Source organism: Protopterus annectens, chromosome 6.part0 (genome assembly GCF_019279795.1).
Source record: "Protopterus annectens isolate FY-2018-M chromosome 6.part0, PAN1.0, whole genome shotgun sequence".
NCBI lineage: Eukaryota > Metazoa > Chordata > Ceratodontiformes > Protopteridae > Protopterus > Protopterus annectens.
Genome location: NC_056737.1, coordinates 1,740,060,601 through 1,740,086,074, shown reverse-complemented (window position 1 = coordinate 1,740,086,074; position 25,474 = coordinate 1,740,060,601). Strand labels below are relative to the sequence as shown.

The following is a 25,474-nucleotide window of genomic DNA, read 5'->3' as shown; positions in this document are numbered from 1 at the left end:
GGGACATTTTAGGGCATAAATAACCCCCCTACTATTACATGTAAAACACCCTTTAGGTGTATACTTAACCTTATTTATATATTTAAAAGAACACACTACATGTTTGCAAATAGAACAGCTATTGCATTTAAAAGTGCCAATAGATATTGGATAGTTGTTCAAATTTATTTTTGGCAAAACAAAATTTCCATGTACAAGCATGTCCTTTAGACTCCTCCCCCATTTATATGACATTATGGGATAGTTATCCAAAATTTTGTTCAAATCTTTATCTCATAAGAAGAAATTTCCAATAATATCTTACAATTTCACAAATTTCTTCACTTTTAATCTTATGTGTAGTAACAAAATACATCTGTTCTTTATTATTATTATTGGTCCCACTATTTTCTTTCACTTTATTCCAGCACCTTTTATTCACATTTTTATTTGAATCCAAAGATAAAAGTTTATACTTGGCTTCCTCCACCACTTCTTTGTTATAATCCCTACTACAAAATATAATTGTAGTATAATGTATTTCATCTAATAAATTCCTTTTAACATTGCATATTCTTGATAATCTTAAAAACTCTCCATAAGGTAGTGCTGACAGAACATGGGGAGGATGACAACTAGTGGCATACAAGTACTGGCTTCCATCTAAAAACTTTCTATGTACTCCAGTACAAATTTCACCACTATCCGTTCTCCTTAAGGTTAAATCCAAGTAAGACACTTTTTCTCCATATTGTAACCCATCAAAAGAAAGGTTAAATGTGTTATGCTGTAAATCAGCAACAAACTGGAGCATTTCACCCTTACCCCCCGTCACAAATAAAAATCAAATTGTCTGTATAATGGTAGTAATGTCTAAAATATTTTTTTCGTAAAACTATACTTATACAGACATTCTATCTCATAATAAGCCATGAATAAATTAGCATACATGGAGGCAAAGGGTGCCCCCATGGCTGTTCCCTGTTTCTGCCTAACTATTTCATTATTAAATTTAACAAAGTTATTAGTTAAACAAAAATGTTTCAAATCAATCAAATAATTAGTTAACGGACTATCCCCAAAAAATACATTAGGGCATGAAGTCCATCCTCATGTTTAATTGACGTATATAAACTTTTAATGTCTAAAGTTATCCAATACATTTCTTTATTCCAATTGACAGTGGAAATCTTATTTAAAAAATCAAAGCTGCCCTTTATATAAGAAGAAATTCTTGTGACATAAGGAAGAAAAATGTTATGTAATACTAGCCCAGTACCATGTAAAAAATGCTTACAGGCCGAAATAATAGGACGTCCTGGAGGATTATTCATATCCTTGTGCAATTTAGGCAAACAAAAAATGTAGCTAAAGCACAGTCTTCAGTGTTACATTTTTTATACACTTCATCTTCTGAAAAATAACCCAACCTGTCACTTTTTGCAAAAATTCTTGAAATTTAGTTATTGCTTTTCTGTAAGTGTTATTAACACTACTCTCATATACATCTTTATTGTGCAAATGTTCCAAACACATCCTATAATATTGTTGAAAATGCATTATAACTATTTTATTTCCTTTGTCAGATGGTTTTATAATCAAATCCCTTTTTCCTTCAATTCTTGTAAAGCTTTCCACTCCTTCAATGTCAAATTGTAGCAAACCTCATTCTTATTGTGTGACAACTTTTCACACATTTCATTCATGGCAAAATTTAACATAACTAAAATGAATAATTTTGTCATTAGAATAGGGAGAAATTAATCTACTTTTAGTGGCAACAACAGAAATATCAATAAAACAATAAGCATCACTATGCATATACTCTATAGAGTCATTCAAATCTGAAAAACAAGAATGAAAACTTTCTTCCATAGATACATCATCACAGGGCGAATTATTATTGCAATTAGCATAAAAAACCTTTAAATGTAATTTACGAACAAAACAGAAGACTTCCTGACTTAGAATATGCCTCCTTGGTAGCACTGTAGGGACAAATTTTAGTCCCAAATCTAAAACAGAAAATTGTTCATCAGATAAACCACAACCAGAAAGATTTGCAACCATATAACAGTTTTGTATTAACAAAGTCATTGCCACCTGCCTGTCTTGTTGTTAGACTGTTGTTGTAATCTGTTGTCCAAATCCATTACTGTTGTTATTGGAGCCATTATGGCCCCTTTTGTGATTAAATTGCTCTCTAATATTGTCCCCTGCCTTCCAAAACCGGCGTTCATGTTTTTCCGGTTATTTGGAAGCTGGCAAAGCAGGATATTCATGTTCATCGCTTTCTAAGCCGCCATTATAATCCATCCCTTCCGAAGAGGCAAAGGATACTGAATGAGGTTTCTTAAAACCTCCTCTCTTGCGTCGTCCCTTCCCACGGTGCTGATTGGCTGAAGACACAAACACTCACCCATTCTCATAGTCCCTTATCAGTAGCAATTTTGTTTTCTTATATTCTAACTAATCTTTCTCTAGTGAATTTAACCTTTGCATTTACAGTTTCCATTAAATTATTCATATTGACTGAGTTGAGAGAACTAGATATTTCTGAAGACAAGGATTGCAGTTCTTGTTTAAGCTTTTGTTGCTTGAGCTGATCACATTCAAGCAAAATAGAAAGCCAGTCCATAACACATATATGGACTGCTGCAACCCAACGTTCCTGAAACATCTTATCAGACTCACGATGCAAGTCAAAAGGTTCACTAGGGTTTTTAATAAGCCAAAGACCTTTAGGTGTAATATTTATCTCTATATATCTTTTTAAGACCAAAATATTAAAGTGTACCTTTGTTTTCTTCTGTAAAAACAAGTCAAATTTTTCACATGGTTCTCTCATGTCCAAAGGGACAGAATTAAAAACCTGTTCCACTGCTGAGAAGGGATTATTCACACGTCTTTGCCTCTCCTCAATGCACCGATCAAACAGCTGGGCAAAATTAGATGTACCAGGGCCATTTTCACTAGTAGACGTTTCTGCAGCCTGGATATATTGTTCCATAGTTCTCTGTACCCCAGATAAATGTCCTGAAGCACCAACAGCTCCCAAAGCAGGCAAGGAATCTTCTCTAAATTTCATGGACTATCTCTATTAGGGTCCGACGCCGTAGAAAAGCACTAAATCCAAACAACTATGCAGAAAACAAGACCAAAACCACTGGCTCAGACCCAAATCACTTTAATTCTCTAGCACCTCGTTACAAGACCTTCAAAGAGTTACAAAGTACATCAAAAATCTATTACCTTATATACAAAACAGAAAACCAATTATTCAATTATACAATTAGTTAAATAAAATACTTCCAATTAATCTCTCCATTCAGTCCCATAGGAACCATTGTATCATATTTAACAATAAAAACAGATTCCTTATACAACTTTTCTTTCAAAAGAATTTCATTATCCCTAACATATATTTGTTCTAAAACACTATCCTGAAGCACAGTAAAGTCATTGTTGTGTACTTCTTTAAAATGACAAGCTATAATTTTGTCTTCCTTTTGATTTTTTATGTCCCTGATATGTTCCATTAACCTCACCTTAAAACTTCTTTTCGTCTCACCAATGTAAAAGAAACCACAGGGACATTTTAGGGTATAAATAACCCCCCCTACTATTACATGTAAAACGCCCTTTAGGTGTATACTTAACTTTATTTATATATTCAAAAGAACGCACTAGATGTTTGCAAATAGAAAAACTATTGCATTTAAAAGTGATACTTTACTGCTTGTCTGCATTTTGTACTTTGCACTATGCCAGCAGGCCTCAAAAGCAGTCCATCGCAGTCTGACCTAACAGTTTTTTTAACCAAGAAGCCTGAAATACTAATGAACTTTAGATGGTAAGACTGTGTTACATCACACTCCATTCAGCATAACAACCAGGGACTGTGGACTCCATGAGATGGCCCTTGTGTACATGTAACAAATATATGCATACGTTATTCTAGTCATATTGTTCTGATTAAACACTGTTGAAATGGTCTTTAATGTACTTAGGCTGTTTCTATTTTGGGATTGTAGTGCAGTGTTGGAATGTACTGCAGATAGCACAAAACTCTTGGGGTCACTTGCTAGGATTTAATGAAATAAACAGTATACTAAAAAATGCAGGATCCTTCTGTAGTCTAGTGTTGCTGCTCATTGGGATTTGAAAGTCTCTGAAGATATACTTAGATAATCATTCTGATTCATTAGGAAGATTTAGCACTGTAATATGCAGGTGAAGTACTTGGCTATATGTTTCAAGAACACATTGTGTTGTCATTTCAGAATTTCTTTAATTCTTTTTCATGGTTTTAAAGAACTGTTTTTTTTTAACCAGATAATTGCATCATATCCACACCATAGTACTTAATTATGTCTAGGTTTGTTGTTTTTGTAAGCAGAATATATGACTGTTTTAGTAATAAAGCTGTTAATCCAAATCTAGGATTAAAATAAGGAAAAAGGTTGCAGGCTGCAAGTTTTTCCCCTTGAACTAAATTCAAAGCACTGTTACAAAAAACCTAGAGTGTATAATTAATGTTCATAAAGTAGGTGTAAGGCAGTGAGAATAACAAGGGAGATGAATAAAAATAGAGAAGACAAGATTACGGATTGTGTGAGGATTATTTTTCAGTTACATCTTAATGTCTAAAGATTAATCAAGACATGTTTGGTTTTTTTTTTTTTTTTTTGTTTTTGAAAAACAGTAACGTGTTGGAATAGTTTGCATTTGGTATCTCAGCTAATCACAGGTGGGCCAGTTTGTATTTCTCATTCCTAACGCACGTCATATTTACTTTCTTAGAAGTGAGAATCAGAGCTCAGACTGTTCTATCAGAACAGAGTAGTTCTTAATAACTAAGTTACGAGTAATGGGCTATTGTCAAGGAAAAAATATTGTCTGTTTTAATTTTAACATGGCGTTTTGCTATTACAGTTGTGTGCAGCTCCGAAATATGTTCAGTATAACATAGGTTTGTGTAATTCATTTGAAAACAGATAACAAGAAAAATCAAATTATTGCATTAACTTAAAATTTAATTTAGAATTCTGGTTAGAAAGTTTATCCATTTAAAAATAAAACATTTATTATTAGTGTTTTTTGTTGTAAAAGTAGTCAGATGTGGGGAAGATATACATATTAAAGCAGGAAGGTAATAATGACCATCAAGGCGGTAGCATATGGTGGAATGTGACCAGCTGCTACTGTTTTGTGCAGCACTTTATTTGTCCATTTCTGCCAGCCTTAGACAAATGGTTAAGGATGATGTAATGCGAATTACATAAGGCGGAGCTAATTCCACTTCAGTAAACATGATTCTTTCAGCTGTTTCTGCACTTCAGTGTGGGTGGGGGAGCAGCCACCTGCTCCGTTGCTGCAGAAACGCTCTCAAACTGGTGACATCACCCAGCTGGGAGTCCCCATGCTTACAGAGATTAGGGCCTGAGGTCTGAAGTTGCATCTGTTAAGTTGTCTGTGCAGCAGATGGAACATGGGCCTCACACCAAACACAACTCACACAAGAAGATGAAAAAAGGCTTTATACAAAAGCAAAAAAAAAAAAAGAAAGAAAAAAGAAAATATTCTGGACCTTTATGGTTTCTGTTCATCTTCAGAAATACTTTGATAAAGAATAAGGTCTAATGATGGCTGCTGTATAACAAATATACAATTAATCTAAAAGTACAGTGTTGTGCAAGCAGTTTTTTTCACCATGTTCTCTATACACTGTGCATTATATAATGTTTATCATTATGATGTATATCTTCCATTCTGTTCACCATAAGAAGATAGGAACGTGAGTTCTGTAATCATTACTAAGGCATAACATGTCCTGTAATATTTCTCAGTATACTTGGTCTGTTCTTCTATGGGTGTTTGTTGCTTGTCAGTCACAGAAAGGAAGGTTTGCTAAAACAAAGATACCTTTTTACTGGAATGATTTCTTACTCAACCAATGTCTTCCTTGTTTCCATGTTTAAAGGTACAGCACCTGAGAAAGAAGGTGTACCTGGAGACTTGCCCCTACTGGAGAGCAAGATTGGACTGTCAGCAGGAACTCCAGTGGCATTAACACCTGACCTAGAAAATGCAGAACTGAGTATCATACTGCCATTTCTTTTTTTGGGAAGTGAAAAAGATGCCCAGGACCTAGAAAAGATGCGAAATCTAAATATTGCGTATGTTGTGAATGTCACAACCCACCTTCCATTATATCATGCTGAAACAGGCTTGATCCGCTACAAGCGTTTACCAGCTACAGATAACAGCAAGCAGAACTTGCGGCAGTACTTTGAAGAAGCTTTTGAATTCATTGGTAAGTTTGATATTTTCAAGATGAAACCTAAAACATTCATTTTTCTTTTAATTATGAGCACAAAGCTTTGGGCACATTTCCAGCCACTGTAATGGGTTAGAGGTATGGATGAAAACTGAGGCTATATAGAAAATCCTTAACAAGATGGGCAGCATAGGGGGTTAACAGACTATGGGTGCTAAAAGGTCTGTTAGTTCCTGGAGGTCTGTTACATAGTGTCACCTAACCATACCTTTCAACCTCTTAGAGCAAGAAATCTGGACAAAACTGTAAGTAATGGGGGTCCAAGGTGACCCAGATTGACCCAGATGAAAGCTTTGCTTGTTTTGTAAAGGTAACGACTTCATATATGATGGGTAATCTATTTAGCTTAACTATATTTACATAACTGGTGGATCACCTATGGGTGAATTTTAGTTTTTGATGAATACTATTTGTCAGATTGACAAAAGCACAATGGCATAATCAGTGTTGTGCAACCATGGATTCCCTATATATAATTTAGGGGGGAGATGAATGGACCTTCCCCATTTGGGGGGGTGCTGGGTGGCTTGCCCCCTGCAAAAGCTTAAAATACGGCTTGCTCAATTTCAGCATTTTTTTCAGTTTTTTTCTGGCAGGCAATACACATTTGTTTAGTAATTATGAATCTACCTGTGAATGTAGTAAGAATCTTTAATGATTAAATCTTAAGACTAAAATGTTGCCCCCCAAGTTATTGCAACTGAAACATCAGTAAATTAAAAAAATGAAAGTACAAGAACATGCATCATAAAATACTTCATTAGAATTAAGGAACATTTTTACAGATTGAGCTATAACCCCTTGTGTCCTAAAGTTGGAGCTTTGCTTCTTCACCCTTGATCTCTAAATATACCACCTTGAACATCACATATGTTTGAAAAAAAGGGAAAAAAAACAACAAAAACAAAAATCACCTCTTCCCTTTCCTTTGAGTCATGCAGCCTCAGGAAAACCATTACATCCACACAAAATAAACGATGTTGAGATACTGAGACATTAAGAGAATGATCTTATTGTTACAATTGTGTAAGTGTTGATATAGTTACTATAAACGAACTGTAGAAAAATGATGTACCAAAACTTGCCATCACTGTATATTTGTTAAACATATGCTGGAAATGTTTAACTTGTTTGGACAGTATGCCTCCTCTTCAGATGCCAGTAGTTCAACATTCTTTTATTGCTAGTTTCCATAGTAAATGCCGAATATACAGTGAGGACAGTGTACCTGAAAAAGTAGAAAGGTGATATACTGCGGGGTGGCTTGTTTTAGTAGTACTTTCTTCACTGTCCCATTTTGGACTAGTGACATACGTGTTTGAACATCAGCCAGCATTCCCAGTTGACTGACTGAGGGCTAGCCCCTTCTCTTTTCTGGGGAGAGAAAGGGACTTAAAGGATGATACTCGTAGGTGAAACGATCTGGGTACTGGCAGACTTTACACTGTCTGCTTGCACCAAAGCAGGCATAGTGCACACTTGTAATAATATGTGCATGCCTGCACTCCAGGAGGACATTAAGAAGGTAAGAGTTAGATGTATGATTGACTTCTTAGTCGTCTGTCTTACTTTTTACACATCGGGCAGTACCCCAGTATGTGTACAGTACAACTCACTCAGTTCACTTTTAGTGAACCTAGTTCTGCATGCACTAGTGGACAGACCTTTCAGTCTGTGATTATTGCAACTCAAGAAATCTGTGTGAGCTGATAAGTCCGTCTGCTTAAATTTATTCATATTGACAGGGATGTGGGAGTGCAGTGGACTGCATACTCCTCCCTAGAAATGTTTTATTGTTGCAGTTAAAGTAACAGTTCCTCAAGTGTTAACACACTCTGTTTCACTGAAAGCCCAAAGAGGAAAGTACATTTATTAACATTTGTCTGTGGATTATACAATATCCCCTAAGTACTATTCATCCAGAGTCTGATCTTCCCTGGGGAAGGGGGACCTTAGCTAGTGAAGAACTTTGCCAACAAATATACAAGCCACTTTAGGAGTGTTGGAGGTGATCAGTAAGCTTCACGTTATCAGTTCTGGCCAGGAAAAAAATGAAGTACCGCGGTTCCACGTTTCAGTGTTCGCGTACGCACATTGCATCATTTGTCATGATGTAACCATACAACTTTAGGAGGCAGGGATAATGACCTTGGACATGATGGTACAGAAGGGTAGCCAAGCATTAGAAAACATTTCTGTACTCTAGAGGTGCTTCTCTAAAGGAGAAGTGTTGGTTTTTGCTAGGTATATAGAAGCCTTTAGTTAATTCTTTCATGGGGTATATTGCCTTTGCTCAGGGAAGGGTATATAGTTAGCAACTTTTCCCAGAATGAGTGAGTGAAGCTATCTATTTACACACACAGACACACACAGACACACACACACACACACACACACACACACACACACACACACACACACACACACACACACACACACACACACACACAAAATAGAAGTCTGATATTGCACAACAGTGGAGGTGAAGCTAAGCTTCCCTACCCCCACTGATATGTAATTATGATGTGTAAAAGATCTTATTTCCCATTATGAAGATTCAAAGAAATGCATTAAACAGTATTTTTTGCTAGTGTTCAAACCCTCTGCACCTACTACAATTTGTATACACTGATACCACCACATCTCTAAATACACTAATTTCAAAACTGCAGAACAGTGGAAGTAAGGAGGAGCTACCTTGCCCCCATTCGTATGAGATCCTGCAATCTGTTTCTAATCAGACTGAATTGATAAAAAGCTGCAGTAAGTTAATTTGACTGAACAGAGATTGAACAATTGTTGAGCAGCCATATATATATCTATACATGTATCTATCTACATAGATATGTATAGATATCTATGTAGATAGATAGATGCATACAGATGGGTCTACTGGTAATGCATGACCCAAAGATTGATGCTTACAAAGTCGACCGCAAAAAGTTGACTTTGTAAACATTGGCACACCAGTACGCATGCAGTCAGTAAAACTCTTGTTGCATGCAAACTAACTTAATGAGTCACAGCCTGAAACATCCTTTTTTTGAAGGGGGCAAGCCCCTGCACCCCGCCACAACCCCCTGCTAATTATATATACTAACTCTGAGATTGCACAATCTTGAGGAAAGGGCATATTTACCTACCATGAGAATTGTGCAGTCTTGCACACCTGTTAATCATCTGTTTAATTGATCAAATTTTGTTGACTAAACAGATATCGACCTAAGGTAGACGTGACCAACTTCAATAGGCCCATATCGATAGACAAATAGTTTGTGTATGTGTATATCTATCTATCTATATATAGATATATATATATATATATGTATGTGTGTGTGTGTGTGTGTGTGTGTGTGTATATGGATAGATATAGGTATATACAGATATGTGTGCATGTGTGTGTGGGTGTATGTGTGTTCACCGTTTATCTATATATATGTTTAAAGATTTGATGTCATAGGAGTGGTACAAGTTTTCTGTTTGTGACAGGGAAAAATCATTTCAGAAGAGGGCTATCCCAATGGACTTCTTTCCAGTCTGTTAGGCTGTCCAGTCTGTTGGGTTAATTGTTGCTTTTGTTGTGGAGCATTGGTGTGGTCAGTTGAATATATTGCTAAGTATTGGGTTTTATGCAGACATGACGGTTAGAATTCACCAATTTTCTGTCTGAAGCCCCCACAAATTTGCTGAATGGTAAAGTGATGAAACCAGGTAAACACCTTTTACAAAAATGGTACCTCTATGTTGGTTTTGCTGTAGTGGTCCACATACTTGGCTGTGTATGTATGTTGTAGCAGCCAGATGGTCTAGTCTCTGGTGGATTCCTATAGTCTAGTAGAAAAAACTTTTTTTCCCTCCTGAATGGTTTCAGTAGAGTCAGTTTTACTCTGCATTTTAGTAAAAAAAAAAAAAAAAAAAACGAAAAAGAAAGAAAACGACTGATCGTTCTATTTATTGCCTGTTTTCCTAATATGCAGGAAGGAGCTGTTTGCATTTTAAAAGAATGCAGTCTGACAAACCTCAGGAGGTGCACATCCACTGTGGTTAGAGTATTGCTGAGACAGTCTGAGGCACACAAAGTGGAAGTGTGTGCTTTAAAATGGCAGAAATTGGAACAAAAGATTACCCCAAATGTACATAGAGTCATGTGCAGATAAGAAGTAAAATGTTTTGCATTTTGACCTTGTTAGTCTTTTATTCTGCCAAGTTACTTTTTTGGAAGATTATATTACCAATATCGAGGCACACTGGAGCCTCACCGTTCATCAGGGCCATAGTCAGTACTTGTGCTGTATATCATTATGTGCTCACTGACTGGTTATAACAGTGTAGTTAATATACAGCAAAGACAAATGAGATAGTTCCATGCAACCAGGTGCCTGCAGCAGTCCGACTGACTTGGTGGAATAAAATGTCCTTTTAACACTGTCATATAGGCATATTCATTTACAGCACAGTACTTGCCCACTGCATCAAATTTTGCAGACCAGGTCTGAATCCAAATTAAAATATGTCAAAAACTATTGCATACAGAGTTGTGTTTCATTTTAGAATGCATAATTTAAGGAAGTTAAATGTGAGTATTAATACACTCTCTTTCATGTAACAGACTGCAGTGAACAAATAATGATGCTCTTAAACTGAAACTGTAAATTCTGAAGTTTTTTCAGTTCAGTTTTGCACCTATGCATTAATCACATTCAGACTGAAAATCAAATATCACTTTATTTTGTAAAATATACATCTTGCTCCTGTCTTTCCCCAGTGAATCGAGGAATGTTTTCAGTGCCTGTCACACTTGCGCTTCTTTCAGTTTATTTTTTCTAGCTTTGTAGTATTCTGTAGCCTTACGCCATGTTTGGGTTTGTGGTATGCCTGGATGTACTCATGTTTGGTAGCCTTCATAAACAAACTTCAAAGCAAAGCTTGAAGAAATGATTAGTAGGCCATCATACAGATTTGAAAGTAAAGTGGTCTGAACTTTTTTTGGCTTTTTAAGCAGTTGATGTTGGAAATTAAAGACTTTCATGAATTGCTGTGATCTACAAATACCTGTGTTCATGTGCATTATGTAACAAGGACAGGGATCAATTTATAGGCTTATGTATCCAAACATAAAACTGTTTCTATGACATTTCTTGAGGGGGAGGGAAGTGAAAGAGAATTTCATTGGCTTTTTAGCTTTTTAGTGCCTGGTAGCATATGTTTGATATTTGAACTGTTGATAGTGATGATGAGGTATTTCTGCAAGAGTAAGCCTTGAGCAGAGTGTTTTTGTTGATGAGTTCTAGGAATAGTTCAGAGGACCAGAACACAGTGTTACTAGCATTAAACTGCTGAGTAGTTGTTCTTGAAGAAATACTGTTAATGAACTGGGTAAAGAACAAGGGTCCTGATGTGGAGGCTCGAGGGATGTCAGATGTGAGAAGTAAGTGGGTAATAGTGCTAAGGAGAAGGCAGTCAATAGGGTCTTGTCTTTTAGGGAGACCATTTGTGGCTAAAACAAAATTCAGCCTTATAGAAGGATACAAAATGATAAAGCTACTTTCACAGACTAGTGACTTAAAGGACCCACTTGTAGGCCTATTCAACAAGTGTATGAAAACCGATAGCTAGTGATGCCATTTCAGCACGTACTTTCTTTTATATTGCAAATAGGAAAACTACAAAATAGACTAAACAGTATGATTCTTTAGGGCTGCAGAGTTTCACCTCTGTGATTAAAAAGAACAAATAAATGCCAGGATAAGTAGTCAGTACTCCTATCCTTAAATGTGCACTGTCTATCATCATAGCCAAGTTAATTACTAATATACAAGCATGCACATTCTGTTGAGCAAACATTGCATATTCATAGTATTATTTTCCAGACTTAAACATCATTGTAAAACACCTTCTAAAGCAAAATGGTTACCCGTAAGAGAGGATGAAAGTACTTTGTTAAATGAGATATAAGTCTTTTAATATGTCTTTCACTAGCCAAACATCTGATCGGTACCTGGGCAGCTGTGACTCGAATCCAGAATTGCTTCAGGTAATGCACTGACAGTACCATCCCGGCCCATTAAATGAAGCAGTAAAATTAATTCCATCTTCTCTCTTAACTGTGCAATTTTCAGCCTGGATTGCCTGTTTACCATTTTTTTTTCATCTCACCTTAATGACATTTTTACTAGAAAAAAAATCAACATAGATGCTGAAATGGAATTGTATAAAATGCAAGATCTGTTGTGCATTCAGTAACTGGCTGGTTTTCTACTTGCTGCAGACTCTTTTGGCTATGCTGAACACCAGGTGTTTGTATCATTCTTCTGTATTTTAGTATTGTTTCTTTAGTGATATTCCTTAATTAAATTGTTAATTATACTTTTCATTTAATATGAGTTCAGTGTCGAATGTAACTAAGTTGTGGCTATAAATGAAGTGGTCTAGTCTACTCTTTAATTCAAAATAATAATAATAGTAACAGTTAGTATGTGGATTGTCTTTAACAACCTAAGACAGAGACGAATAAGTGTGATCTGTTCTATAAAAATCTGTGTAATGTGTGTGTGTGTGCGTGTGTGTGTGTGTGTGTGTGTGTGTGTGTGTGTGTGTGTGTGTGTGTGTGTGTGTGTGTGTGTGTGTGTGTGTGTGTGTGTGCGTGCGTGTGTGCGTGTGTGTAATATTTTGTATATTTTATGTTCATAGCACTGCTTGCAGAAAATTAATGTCTGAATTTTAATTTCTGTACTTAAAAAAAATTCTCATTGTTCTTTTTGTTTTATTTTTCCCTTTCCCCACCCAGAGGAAGCTCATCAGTGCAGCAAAGGAGTTCTAGTCCACTGTCAAGCTGGGGTTTCGCGTTCTGCTACCATTGTTGTTGCCTACTTAATGAAGCACACCCTGATGACGATGCAAAAAGAGGGTTCCCTGGAAATAAATCTGGCCAGCAAATGAGGTTTAGATTTGCAAGTATTTATTTCTACTCTTATTCTAATCTGTCTTACTAGCTTCCAGTCCCCAGCTGCACTCTCCATCATTGTTTTGGATATTTAACCAAAGTGGAACATAAACAAAGACAGCCTTGATAATAGCTGGGCACCATTGATAAATTAGGAAGGAAACATCAAGTCTAAACATATGTAGAAGAGTAAAATTTAAATACAAATGATATAAAATTGCATATACTATTCCACTAAGTGTTCTATTGCTTCTGTAATGTATAAAATAAAATATATTAGTTAACGATAGTCTTATTTGTTTTCTTTATAAAATAATTTTAGGTTTTTATTTGCTTTGTAAACAAAATGGTGTCCTGCTGAAGTGACCAAATGTGCTCCAGATACTGGCTTTTTACATTTGCATACCTCGTTAAGTTATAAAGTCATGCAAGCAATTTCATTAGTAATTACATACTGACTTTGGCGTAAGACTCATTTCCAGTTACAGCAGATGGCGTAGTGGAATTTCACCATTTTTCTGTTTAGCCTCCTTTTCATTTTCCAGGAGTGAGGCCTTGTTGAGTCTCCTGTCTGCACTCAGGGAAGGTCAGTCAAACATTGGAAATCATTTTGAAGCAAAAAAGGGACCAAGTGCAATAAAGTCAGTTAAGATCAGTGAGCTGATCCTTCAAGAATGATTCTTCTGCTACCATGACATCAGATGTCCACAGTAGAGAAGGTACTGCTTTAGCTGAAGTCCTAGGTGGCCTCGTTCTGTTGTATAACCATTGTTAACTTTGTGCTACTTATTAGTGGCTGTACTTCTTATTTTGAGCACAAGGTGCAAGTTTGCCATTTTCTCACTGTGCAGTAAGCCTCATTTTTCAGACTGCAACTATAACCCACCTTTACTGGAGGTCAGACTACTTTTGAGGAGAGCATCATAAAGATCTTCTGAGTTTTTTTACTGCTGACACCTACATATACTCTCAGGCTGATTGCAACACTCAGGATAAAAGCTGCTTTTCCTTTTTGGCTCTATCAAGTAAAATTGTTCATAATAAGGAACTTACAGCAAACTTGTGTACTGGAAACTGGAAGATATGGCAAGTTGTTGGATGAAGTATTAAAGGTTTACCACACCATGCTTCATACACAAGATTAATTGTGTTTCTGACTGTTATGTACTACATTCACAAGGGCCTAGTAACTCTTTATGATGTGTTTTATCATTTTAGTAACTATAAATGCTCCCACTAAAGGCTGTACTATTCTAATTTTTAAACAGAAGGGTGTTCAATATGTTGAGCTGTAACATGTTATTCAGACTGACTGTTATGAAATATGTTGGATGTCAAACTGTATTTATAAAACTTCATAACAACTGGGAAGAACTGAATCATTTGTCTTCCATGTTGCCTGCACTGGGGCAAGTTACTTTTATGTTAACATGAAAATGACTGTATGTACTAGAGCCATGGTGTGCAGATTGGGTGAAAGAAAGCATCATAATTAGTGTTTTTGTTGTACCACTTTAGGTATAAAGAATCAGAAATGCAAGCAGAAATAAATGCATTAATGAATTTACAGTGTACTTTACCTGTACTTCTGGACTGTCAGTATGTTCCTAGTCACGTAACAGTATGATTCTTTAGGGCTGCAGAGTTTCACCTCTGTGATTAAAAAGAACAAATAAATGCCAGGATAAGTAGTCAGTACTCCTATCCTTAAATGTGCACTGTCTATCATCATAGCCAAGTTAATTACTAATATACAAGCATGCACATTCTGTTGAGCAAACATTGCATATTCATAGTATTATTTTCCAGACTTAAACATCATTGTAAAACACCTTCTAAAGCAAAATGGTTACCCGTAAGAGAGGATGAAAGTACTTTGTTAAATGAGATATAAGTCTTTTAATATGTCTTTCACTAGCCAAACATCTGATCGGTACCTGGGCAGCTGTGACTCGAATCCAGAATTGCTTCAGGTAATGCACTGACAGTACCATCCCGGCCCATTAAATGAAGCAGTAAAATTAATTCCATCTTCTCTCTTAACTGTGCAATTTTCAGCCTGGATTGCCTGTTTACCATTTTTTTTCATCTCACCTTAATGACATTTTTACTAGAAAAAAAATCAACATAGATGCTGAAATGGAATTGTATAAAATGCAAGATCTGTTGTGCATTCAGTAACTGGCTGGTTTTCTACTTGCTGCAGACTCTTTTGGCTATGCTGAACACCAGGTGTTTGTATCATTCTTCTGTATTTTAGTATTGTTTCTTTAGTGATATTCCTTAATTAAATTGTTAATTATACTTTTCATTTAATATGAGTTCAGTGTCGAATGTAACTAAGTTGTGGCTATAAATGAAGTGGTCTAGTCTACTCTTTAATTCAAAATAATAATAATAATAATAGTAACAGTTAGTATGTGGATTGTCTTTAACAACCTAAGACAGAGACGAGTAAGTGTGATCTGTTCTATAAAAATCTGTGTAATGTGTGTGTGTGTGTGTGTGTGTGTGTGTGTGTGTGTGTGTGTGTGTGTGTGTGTGTGTGTGTGCGTGTGTGTGTGCGTGTGTGTGTGTGTGTGTGTGTGTGCGTGCGTGTGTGCGTGTGTGTGTGTAATATTTTGTATATTTTATGTTCATAGCACTGCTTGCAGAAAATTAATGTCTGAATTTTAATTTCTGTACTTAAAAAAAATTCTCATTGTTCTTTTTGTTTTATTTTTCCCTTTCCCCACCCAGAGGAAGCTCATCAGTGCAGCAAAGGAGTTCTAGTCCACTGTCAAGCTGGGGTTTCGCGTTCTGCTACCATTGTTGTTGCCTACTTAATGAAGCACACCCTGATGACGATGGCAGATGCCTACAAATATGTCAAGGGGAAGCGACCCATAATCTCCCCTAACCTCAATTTTATGGGACAGCTTCAGGAGTTTGAAAATGACCTTAATGCTGGCATTACACCCCGAATTCTCACCCCAAAACTGACTGGTGTTGAAACTGAAGTATAGCAGTGTATGAGATATCCCCCTCCTCCACCACTGCCAAAGTATGTAAATTTAAAATGCCCATGTTTTCATAATAGTTTGGTCACTTAAACAGGACACATTTTGAATAAAAAATGAATATGCAGTCTAATAAATGTGCCTGCAAAACACTTTTGAACTGAAGCATTAAAATAAAACAAATTATTCTGATTTCTAAATCTGCATTCCCACACATTACAATACCATTTAAAATAATATATGTAGTTTTCTTAATTGTTTTAGTACTGTCATTTTAATTACAGTTTACCTTCCTCCTTTTTGTAAACATTATTTCCATACTGGGTATTTGAATAGAAGAAATGTTTCAAAGTGCCAGATTTTGATAACCTATTAATAGTGCAGCCTGATTTTATGCACTTGATACTATTTTAACAACAAAGAGAAATGGTATTGTAATAGCAGGGGAAATTGTGTTACATTTTATATGTAACATCTGTTTTTAACATGAGCAAAAATCCTTACATAAATGCTTTTGTAAGCTATAATATACTGAGCCACATGAATTTATTTCAGGACATACAGAGTGTTGTGTGTGTCATAGTTTTGTAAAGCATGAACATATTTCAATAACTTCCAGTGGGTGTGCACTATAACTTTAGAAGGGCTTTTATAAAATATGCAGATCCCAGCAGTTGGCAGGATTTCTATGGCAGCACATATTAGAGCCTAATCATGCCAACAGTAGCAGTTCACCATCACTTTACTAGAAATAATTATTTCTGCTGAACAGAAAAATTTTTTACGTTTTTTTCAGGTTTTCTTTTGTGTCACTCCATCTGTCTTTTCTTCCCAATTTCTACAGCTACTGATAGCACATCTGGTATGCCTATAAGAATATGTATGTACGCATGTAAATGCACACGCTCACACAGAGACACACATATTCACACACTGTCTGTCTCATTATGCACACACATATATACACATTTATTGGAGTCTGACAAACTTTATATGTTGTGAAATTTGTCAGCATTTTCATGTAATTAGGAGTATTTCATTCACAGATAAGACAATCTCTGTAGCTCAAGGTTACCTTTATATTTTTACAATTAAGTGATTGAGATTTCAGCTTGAAAAAAATGAGGTAGCCCCAAAGTCACATAAAAACAATAGAGGCCGCTTACAATTCTATATCACATGCGGTAGCTCCCCACTTGAAGACATATTGGAATGCAACTGGGGGACCACATGTCCATGAAATCTACTGCCAAGCCTCTACCTCTTGTAAATCAGTGCTCAGCTTTATTGCCCATTTTATAGGGCAGCTGGTATCTGTCCAATTAATAGTCAGTGCCCACTGTACTGATGATACCCCAGCAAGTCCTAGAAGTCCTGTTGTAGCAACTCTGACTGCTGCCATTCTGGAATGCTTGAAGATTGGTCTTCCCCTTCTCTTCAGCTGTGTTAAAGATGCTGAACCCCTCCATGTACAAGAATTTATGAGAAAGACTACATTTTCCATGAGTGCTCGCCACTCTGAGAAGAAGCAGTTCCTGCATCCTTCCATGTTTGGATGCTACATTTCTCAGAGGATTATCTGATATGGAAACTGCCCATTCTAAGACAGCAACCCCAAAGATGTTCCATTCTCTGGGAATTACTGTCTGCCTCTTCATTTCTAATACCATACTCTTCTGGAGTTGACATTTATGGGAAGTGAACCTAGTCACAGGCCAAGTTGTTCATGATTTGTCTTTTTATGCCTTTAACTTAAGGTACAGCACCCCAAAGCTTATATATATATATATATATATATATATATATATATATATATATATATATATATATATATGTGTGTGCGTGTGTGTGTATGTGTGTGTGTGTGTATATATATATATATATATATATATATATATATATATATACACACGCATATATATATATATATATATATATATATATATATATATATATATATGAACAAACATATGAAGGAGAAGACCTCATAAGGGGAATACACGGTGCACAGCTTCTTGTAAAAAAGGAACTTAAAATTTCCTTGTTTTGAAATTATGAAGACTCAAAATTATATCATTCATAAGCACTATATCTACCTGACCCATTCTCTGTGTAAACAAATCATCCCTGACGATACTTTTTCAGGATGCTTTGTTTTCCAAACATCCATGCTTAGGAGTCGCCTAGGACTCCTGTAGCAACCCCATTAACCGCCTTTGCCATCCTCATAGTTTACTAGGCAAGTAAGGAATGGAAGTGGATTGTCAGGCCTTATTACACACACTTAACATCTTAAAAATACAAAGACCACACAGACTGTGCATTCCGTATTGGCTTTTTTTCTTGCTGCTAGAGTACCAGTTACTAGAGACCATTCAGTAATTGTTTCATCAAGTTCATTATATGCAGATAAGACTTTTTTTTCTTATGCCTGTGTAATGTATTCTTTTGACATCACTACACACAAATTATCCATTTTATATTATATTGTTTCTTGCAGCCAGATTACCAGTTATATACCATGCAGCAACTATTTGTTAAGTCCTTTGTAATTTTTGTCTTACCTTCCAATTTAATTGATGCCTGTGACATCGCAGCTGAAAGGTAAAACATAAGGGTTAGTAGCTGAATCCCCAAAATAACTGAATCCACTTACATTTGAAAGTGCACATCAGTGTCACATTTATAAAAAATTAAACATTTGCCCTTTGTGGATGGCCTGTGCCAAAACATACATGGGTTTTCCATTTAAATCTGTTGTTTATGACTTCTTTACTCCTTGTGATGGACCATCTTTTTAGACTTTAATGATTGAAACATGAAGTACGAACTAAATAAAATAATAATAATCATAAATACTTTATAAAAACTGTTCTTCCAGAAACTCACCATCAGCATATGTTCCTTTTTCTCCCTGTCTTGCAGCTTAGCAACTTGGGTAGCTACCTCCACTCAGCTTGTGGGCTTATACTTCAGGTCTTATTAGTGACTACCTCTGTTGTATTTCTTTGTACAGCTGAAGTGCATTTTCGGTATTTAAACAGACAGTAGATTAGCATGGAGACTATGCATCACTTGTGCTGTCAGTAATACCAGCAGTAAACATATTGTGTGACTAGCCAGCACCTGGTGTACAGAAATGGAAAGAATGTCTGTGGATTGCTGCACCTTGTAATAGAGGGTTCTGGATATCTGGCCAGCAAATGAGGTTTAGATTTGCAAGTATTTATTTCTACTCTTATTCTAATCTGTCTTACTATGCTTCCAGTCCCCCTCCACCCAGCTGCACTCTCCATCATTGTTTTGGATATTTAACCAAAGTGGAACATAAACAAAGACAGCCTTGATAATAGCTGGGCACCATTGATAAATTAGGAAGGAAACATCAAGTCTAAACATATGTAGAAGAGTAAAATTTAAATACAAATGATATAAAATTGCATATACTATTCCACTAAGTGTTCTATTGCTTCTGTAATGTATAAAATAAAATATATTAGTTAACGATAGTCTTATTTGTTTTCTTTATAAAATAATTTTAGGTTTTTATTTGCTTTGTAAACAAAATGGTGTCCTGCTGAAGTGACCAAATGTGCTCCAGATACTGGCTTTTTACATTTGCATACCTCGTTAAGTTATAAAGTCATGCAAGCAATTTCATTAGTAATTACATACTGACTTTGGCGTAAGACTCATTTCCAGTTACAGCAGATGGCGTAGTGGAATTTCACCGCAATTTTTTTTTTCTGTTTAGCCTCCTTTTCATTTTCCAGGAGTGAGGCCTTGTTGAGTCTCCTGTCTACACTCAGGGAAGGTCAGTCAAACATTGGAAATCATTTTGAAGCAAAAAAGGGACCAAGTGCAATAAAGTCAGTTAAGATCAGTGAGCTGATCCTTCAAGAATGATTCTTCTGCTACCATGACATCAGATGTCCACAGTAGAGAAGGTACTGCTTTAGCTGAAGTCCTAGGTGGCCTCGTTCTGTTGTATAACCATTGTTAACTTTGTGCTACTTATTCGAGTGGCTGTACTTCTTATTTTTGAGCACAAGGTGCAAGTTTGCCATTTTCTCACTGTGCAGTAAGCCTCATTTTTTTCAGACTGCAACTATAACCCACCTTTACTGGAGGTCAGACTACTTTTGAGGAGAGCATCATAAAGATCTTCTGAGTTTTTTTTTTTTTTTAACTGCTGACACCTACATATACTCTCAGGCTGATTGCAACACTCAGGATAAAAGCTGCTTTTCCTTTTTGGCTCTATCAAGTAAAATTGTTCATAATAAGGAACTTACAGCAAACTTGTGTACTGGAAACTGGAAGATATGGCAAGTTGTTGGATGAAGTATTAAAGGTTTACCACACCGTGCTTCATACACAAAGATTAATTGCTGTTTCTGACTGTTATGTACTACATTCACAAGGGCCTAGTAACTCTTTATGATGTGTTTTATCATTTTAGTAACTATAAATGCTCCCACTAAAAGGCTGTACTATTCTAATTTTTAAACAGAAGGGTGTTCAATATGTTGAGCTGTAACGTCATGTTATTCAGACTGACTGTTATGAAATATGTTGGATGTCAAACTGTATTTATATGAAAACTTCATAACAACTGGGGAAGAACTGAATCATTTGTCTTCCATGTTGCCTGCACTGGGGGCAAGTTACTTTTATGTTAACATGAAAATGACTGTATGTACTAGAGCCATGGTGTGCAGATTGGGTGAAAGAAAAAGCATCATAATTAGTGTTTTTGGCTTGTTGTACCACTTTAGGTGCATAAAGAATCAGAAATGCAAGCAGAAATAAATGCATTAATGAATTTACAGTGTACTTTACCTGTACTTCTGGACTGTCAGTATGTTCCTAGTCACACGTAAAGGCAGTAATTAGTTTACATTGCTGGTCTGTACATATGAGCTGCAGGTAATGGTAATCTGCCTGCAATATTGAACCGTCAATGCGGAGAGCATGCAAAATAAAGGCAATAGCCTGTCTGTACTAATAAGTGTCCATGTAGCTGCTGGCACTTGTTATCTGCCTACATTACAGAAATGTTAGTATGGACTGCAAAGAAGAATACAAGCAATTAATGCTTCCAGTGTGCTTGTACAAGTGGATTTCCAGAGTTGAATTTGAAAGGAGGTTTGGTGAAGTTCAGAAGCAGCAGGGCTTTACTTTTTGGGCAGACTCACCTTGTGTTCTAATCTTCTGTTACTGTATATCTGGCATGCAGTATGCTACTGTGAAACCCTACATGTAAACTTTCAGACCATTGAGCATTAGAAAGTAAAGGACTAATGAAGGACCTACCAACACTACCTGCATTTTGTTTGTATGTAAATCTATGTGTGAGTGGCTATGTTTTTTGTTATGGTGTAATAATCATTTTGCAATGTGATCTGGAATCAGTCACATTCAGGTTTACATACACACTTACTTGACTATCTTATAAAAACTGTAATTTATGTTGTCATTCTTATAAAATTATTAGAAGACTGTTTTCTGTTTGTTGAAGTTGTCCATCTGAAGTGGAATGCATAGATGCATGCAGTGTTTAAGCTGTACTGCTTTTTCCCAGATTATACTCAAAATTGTAGTGTTACTTAAGTGTACATAAAGATAGGTTCATCTGTGGATTTTGCTTCATTTCTGGAAATCCTGCTAAAATAGTGAGTTTGCAATTCTACATTGCTCAGCCTTATCCTATTATGTTTATAGCTGAACTAAATGTAATACATTAAGATGTACTGCTGTAAAAAGTTAAAGAGAGCTGTCGACTCTAGTAATTACGTAGCTTTATTTAACAAAAAAAAAGTTTATTTTACAAAGGGCATACAACACCTTTCTGTCTTTTAACCTAAAAGTCATAAAATAGATTTGCCATGTAGAGATTCTTTCTCTCCAGGAGTTTGGAAAAGTACATTGTGTTTGGGAATTAGAGGGAGCATTTCATGGAAACCGTGCAGAATACATATGTTGGAAAACTTCTACAACCTTTTTGAGCCCAGGCCACTTGCTGAATTGAAATATTTGGTTGGAAAGACTGCTTTTCTGTTGGCTATTACTTCTGCAAGAAGCGTGTCTGAGTTGCAGGGCCTTATGCCAGTAGGAGCCTTTTGATTTTCCATGGCAACATGATATTCTGAAAGAAGCAGCTTGGTTCAGTGTCATACTTTCTCTAGGCATTATCACCTTCCTATATATTCTAAGACTAGGCTGGTTTTGCTTATGCCTCTTGGCTTCCTGTTCTGTTAAATCATCACACATTGGTAGTCTATAAACTCAGACTTCCCAAATGAAGCAATTTGCATATTTAGTTCTACCCCCAAGGCATGTTAACTGTGCAGACCCCACTCAAAGTACTGTTGGGGGGAGGAATCTTACAAGACTGAGTTCATTACTGTAACTGATTCAGTGACAACAAGCCAGTTGCTGTGACTTAGCAGTGTGTAACTGGGAATTGCTTCCATTTTCCTGTACTTTCTCATTGTCTTTATTTGATGCTGTGACTTTCATTTGTTTCCAAATTTTGTACAATGTTGGGTCTCTGGATTGTGGAGCAACCTCTTCAGATTACTAGATATTTGTAACAAGCAACCAAAATGTTTCTAATGTGAAGTGTTTCTCTTTCAATTTGTCATACCCAGGGAAAATGTGATACACAGTTGACTACTGCCTTATGCACAAGGCTGCCACATCTGAAACTTAGATGGAGTCTGTAGAATACAGAGATTCTGGGTTGTCTAGTTCATGTTCTTGCAAGGAACTAGTAGTAATAACTAGCAGAAAATAAATGCAAAATTGTTTGTTAGTTTTCCTGAAGTATGTAATTTCCTTGAAGGATTGTTTTACTTGAAAGTTGAAACTGTTGTCTGAGTGAGCTTATAATAATATTATTATACATAATACTACTTTCTAATGTGGTCACAGAATTCTTGTTTCTGTGCTCATTTCATGCCTACCTTGACTTTTGAAACACATGGCTTGTGCATTGTCACATCTTGCTGAAAACTCTAATAAAGACAAGTTTGTATACTGTAATTATTTATTTCCTTGGAACTTAATTCTGAACTGAGGTAGTGAGAGATTTTTAATGTTAGACTCTTGGTGTGATGAGGGAGTTTAGTTTCTTTACAACATTGCTCTTTTTCAGATTGTTCTGTTCATTAATGTTCTATTTATTTGTTAATTTCACAAGAATTAATTTATTAAAATCTGTTTTGTACAAAATGTTTTCTGTGATGTCTTTAATGAGTACATCAATTGCCTTACATGAGTGTACACTGCCTCAACCTCCAGTGTAACACTTAATTGTACAGTAGTTTTCTGACTGGATGCAACATATTTCTAGTGTTTAAAATTAAATTACATTACTTTTGAGAATAGTAAGCTAAATACCATGCTCACAGCTGATGACCTGAGCATTTCTTTTCAACAGCAGAATCACAGAATACTCATAAACCTAAAAAACAGAAAAGATACTCCAGAAAATAAAGGTAGATAAGACAGAGATAGTTAATCTGTAGTGTCTATTGGCATTTTCTTCAGAATTTGTACGAAACTCGGGGAAGACTATTCACACCACTGATAATGTCTTTCATCAGATAATAAGTAGAATGTATGGTGTGGTATCTGAAGGTTAGAATAATTCTTTTTTGAAGTGGCAGAACCAAGACAAAACCTGGAGTATACCCACCTGCCAGTTTATTTTCAAAAGTAGACAGGTGATAAAATTATTTCGGCTGGATGTAATTGGTGCATAGCCAGAATTTAGAAAGCATAGGGCATAAGACACCACAAATGTTGGGCAGGAGGTTATTATTAGAAATTGTAAGAAGAGTTGTTTTGACTCGGCAACTAGGATAGTGAATGAGAAGGGAGCTGTGGACTAGACATACTTAAGCATCAGCTAAACATTCAGCTCTGTACCATACATAAATTGGGTGAGTAAATTAGATGTCCCCAGAGTGCAGCTTAAAAGATTATAACACAGGTTAGAAAATGTCTTGGCAAAGGAGCAAAGAGAGAGAATAATGTTAAGTGGAGTTTGCTCATAAAAAAGGATTGTTACCAGCAGCATACAACCGAGCCACTAGTGGTACTGACCCTTTATAGTATCTTAATAAGTGATGTTAATGAAGGATTGATAATATTTAGGCAAATATGAGAAATATGCATACAACATGGGTTATTCTACTTCTTATGTAAGGATGAAAAGGAAGTCTGCAAAGGTAGATGAGTGATCTCAACACGGCAACTGACATTACATACCAAATAATGGCTGTGTGAAAAAAAAAGATGGGAAATAGATGGTAAATTGGAGGAAAGAATTGGCAGCTTAAGTGAAAAAAGTGTCATAGGCATAGCTCTTAACTTCTTTGTTGAAAAATTAGGTCAAAGGCAGAAATAATGAGGGCAAAGGCTCAAAACTGGGAACAATTTTTAATTGTTATTATAATACTCTCAAGATATTTAAAAGAACAACATATTTTATGCCAATATGCATTCTCTGAAGAATAAGGAGTGTGAAACTCCAGGGTATGGCATTCTCACTGACCGCGATACTCAGTGATTTACCAGAAAATAAACAAAATAATGAGGGACAGGGCAAAATTGAGGCTGTACTGAAAAATCAAGGACAGCTGAGAGTTATTCCCACAGGTATCCCTGTTCAGTGGCCTACATTCTAAATGAATTACATGAAAACAAGAAGGAAGGTTGGTGGGATATGGCTGTATAAGAAGTATCACTAGCTGAAAAGTGGAGTGATCCCTTATAAGTGCTACTCGAGACCCCCATCTAAAATATTTTGTGCAGTTCTGGTGGCCTCATTCTTGTGAAGAAGCAGCTCTGTATACATGAGGACAAAGGAAATTATTTATCCTATTCCAGAAATCCTATAGAAAGAGACTGAACTGAGATGGTATTATCCTGAAGAAAGATGACAGACCTTGACAGTTAAGACCGCAAGAATATATGTAGTTTTTGGTCATATTTGGCCTAAAAGCATTATTCAATGCCATGCGATATTGTACATTAGCATTTATTATATGGCATGATGGAAATGTTATATTTTGTCACAGGAACCACTGTCCGTAAAAAAAATAATAAAAAAGGGAGTATGAAATCAATGAATTAACATGGAAGTGTATGGCAGCATGTTCACATAAATGCATGAACATTTTTTTACAGACGGCATTATGACTG

General features: G+C 36.0%; 1 protein-coding gene across 1 annotated transcript in view; it reads left to right on the top strand.

The window, feature by feature from the left end:
• LOC122804919 (dual specificity protein phosphatase 10-like) overlaps positions 1-18,033 on the top strand; it is a 74,643-nt gene extending 56,610 nt beyond the window's left edge. Inside the window, exons 3-4 of the mRNA XM_044075130.1 lie at positions 5,963-6,295; positions 16,002-18,033. Of these exons, the coding sequence (XP_043931065.1) occupies positions 5,963-6,295; positions 16,002-16,267 (599 nt within the window). The 3' untranslated portion in view covers positions 16,268-18,033. The remainder of the gene's footprint in view (positions 1-5,962; positions 6,296-16,001) is intronic.
• Positions 18,034-25,474: the final 7,441 nt, after the last annotated feature.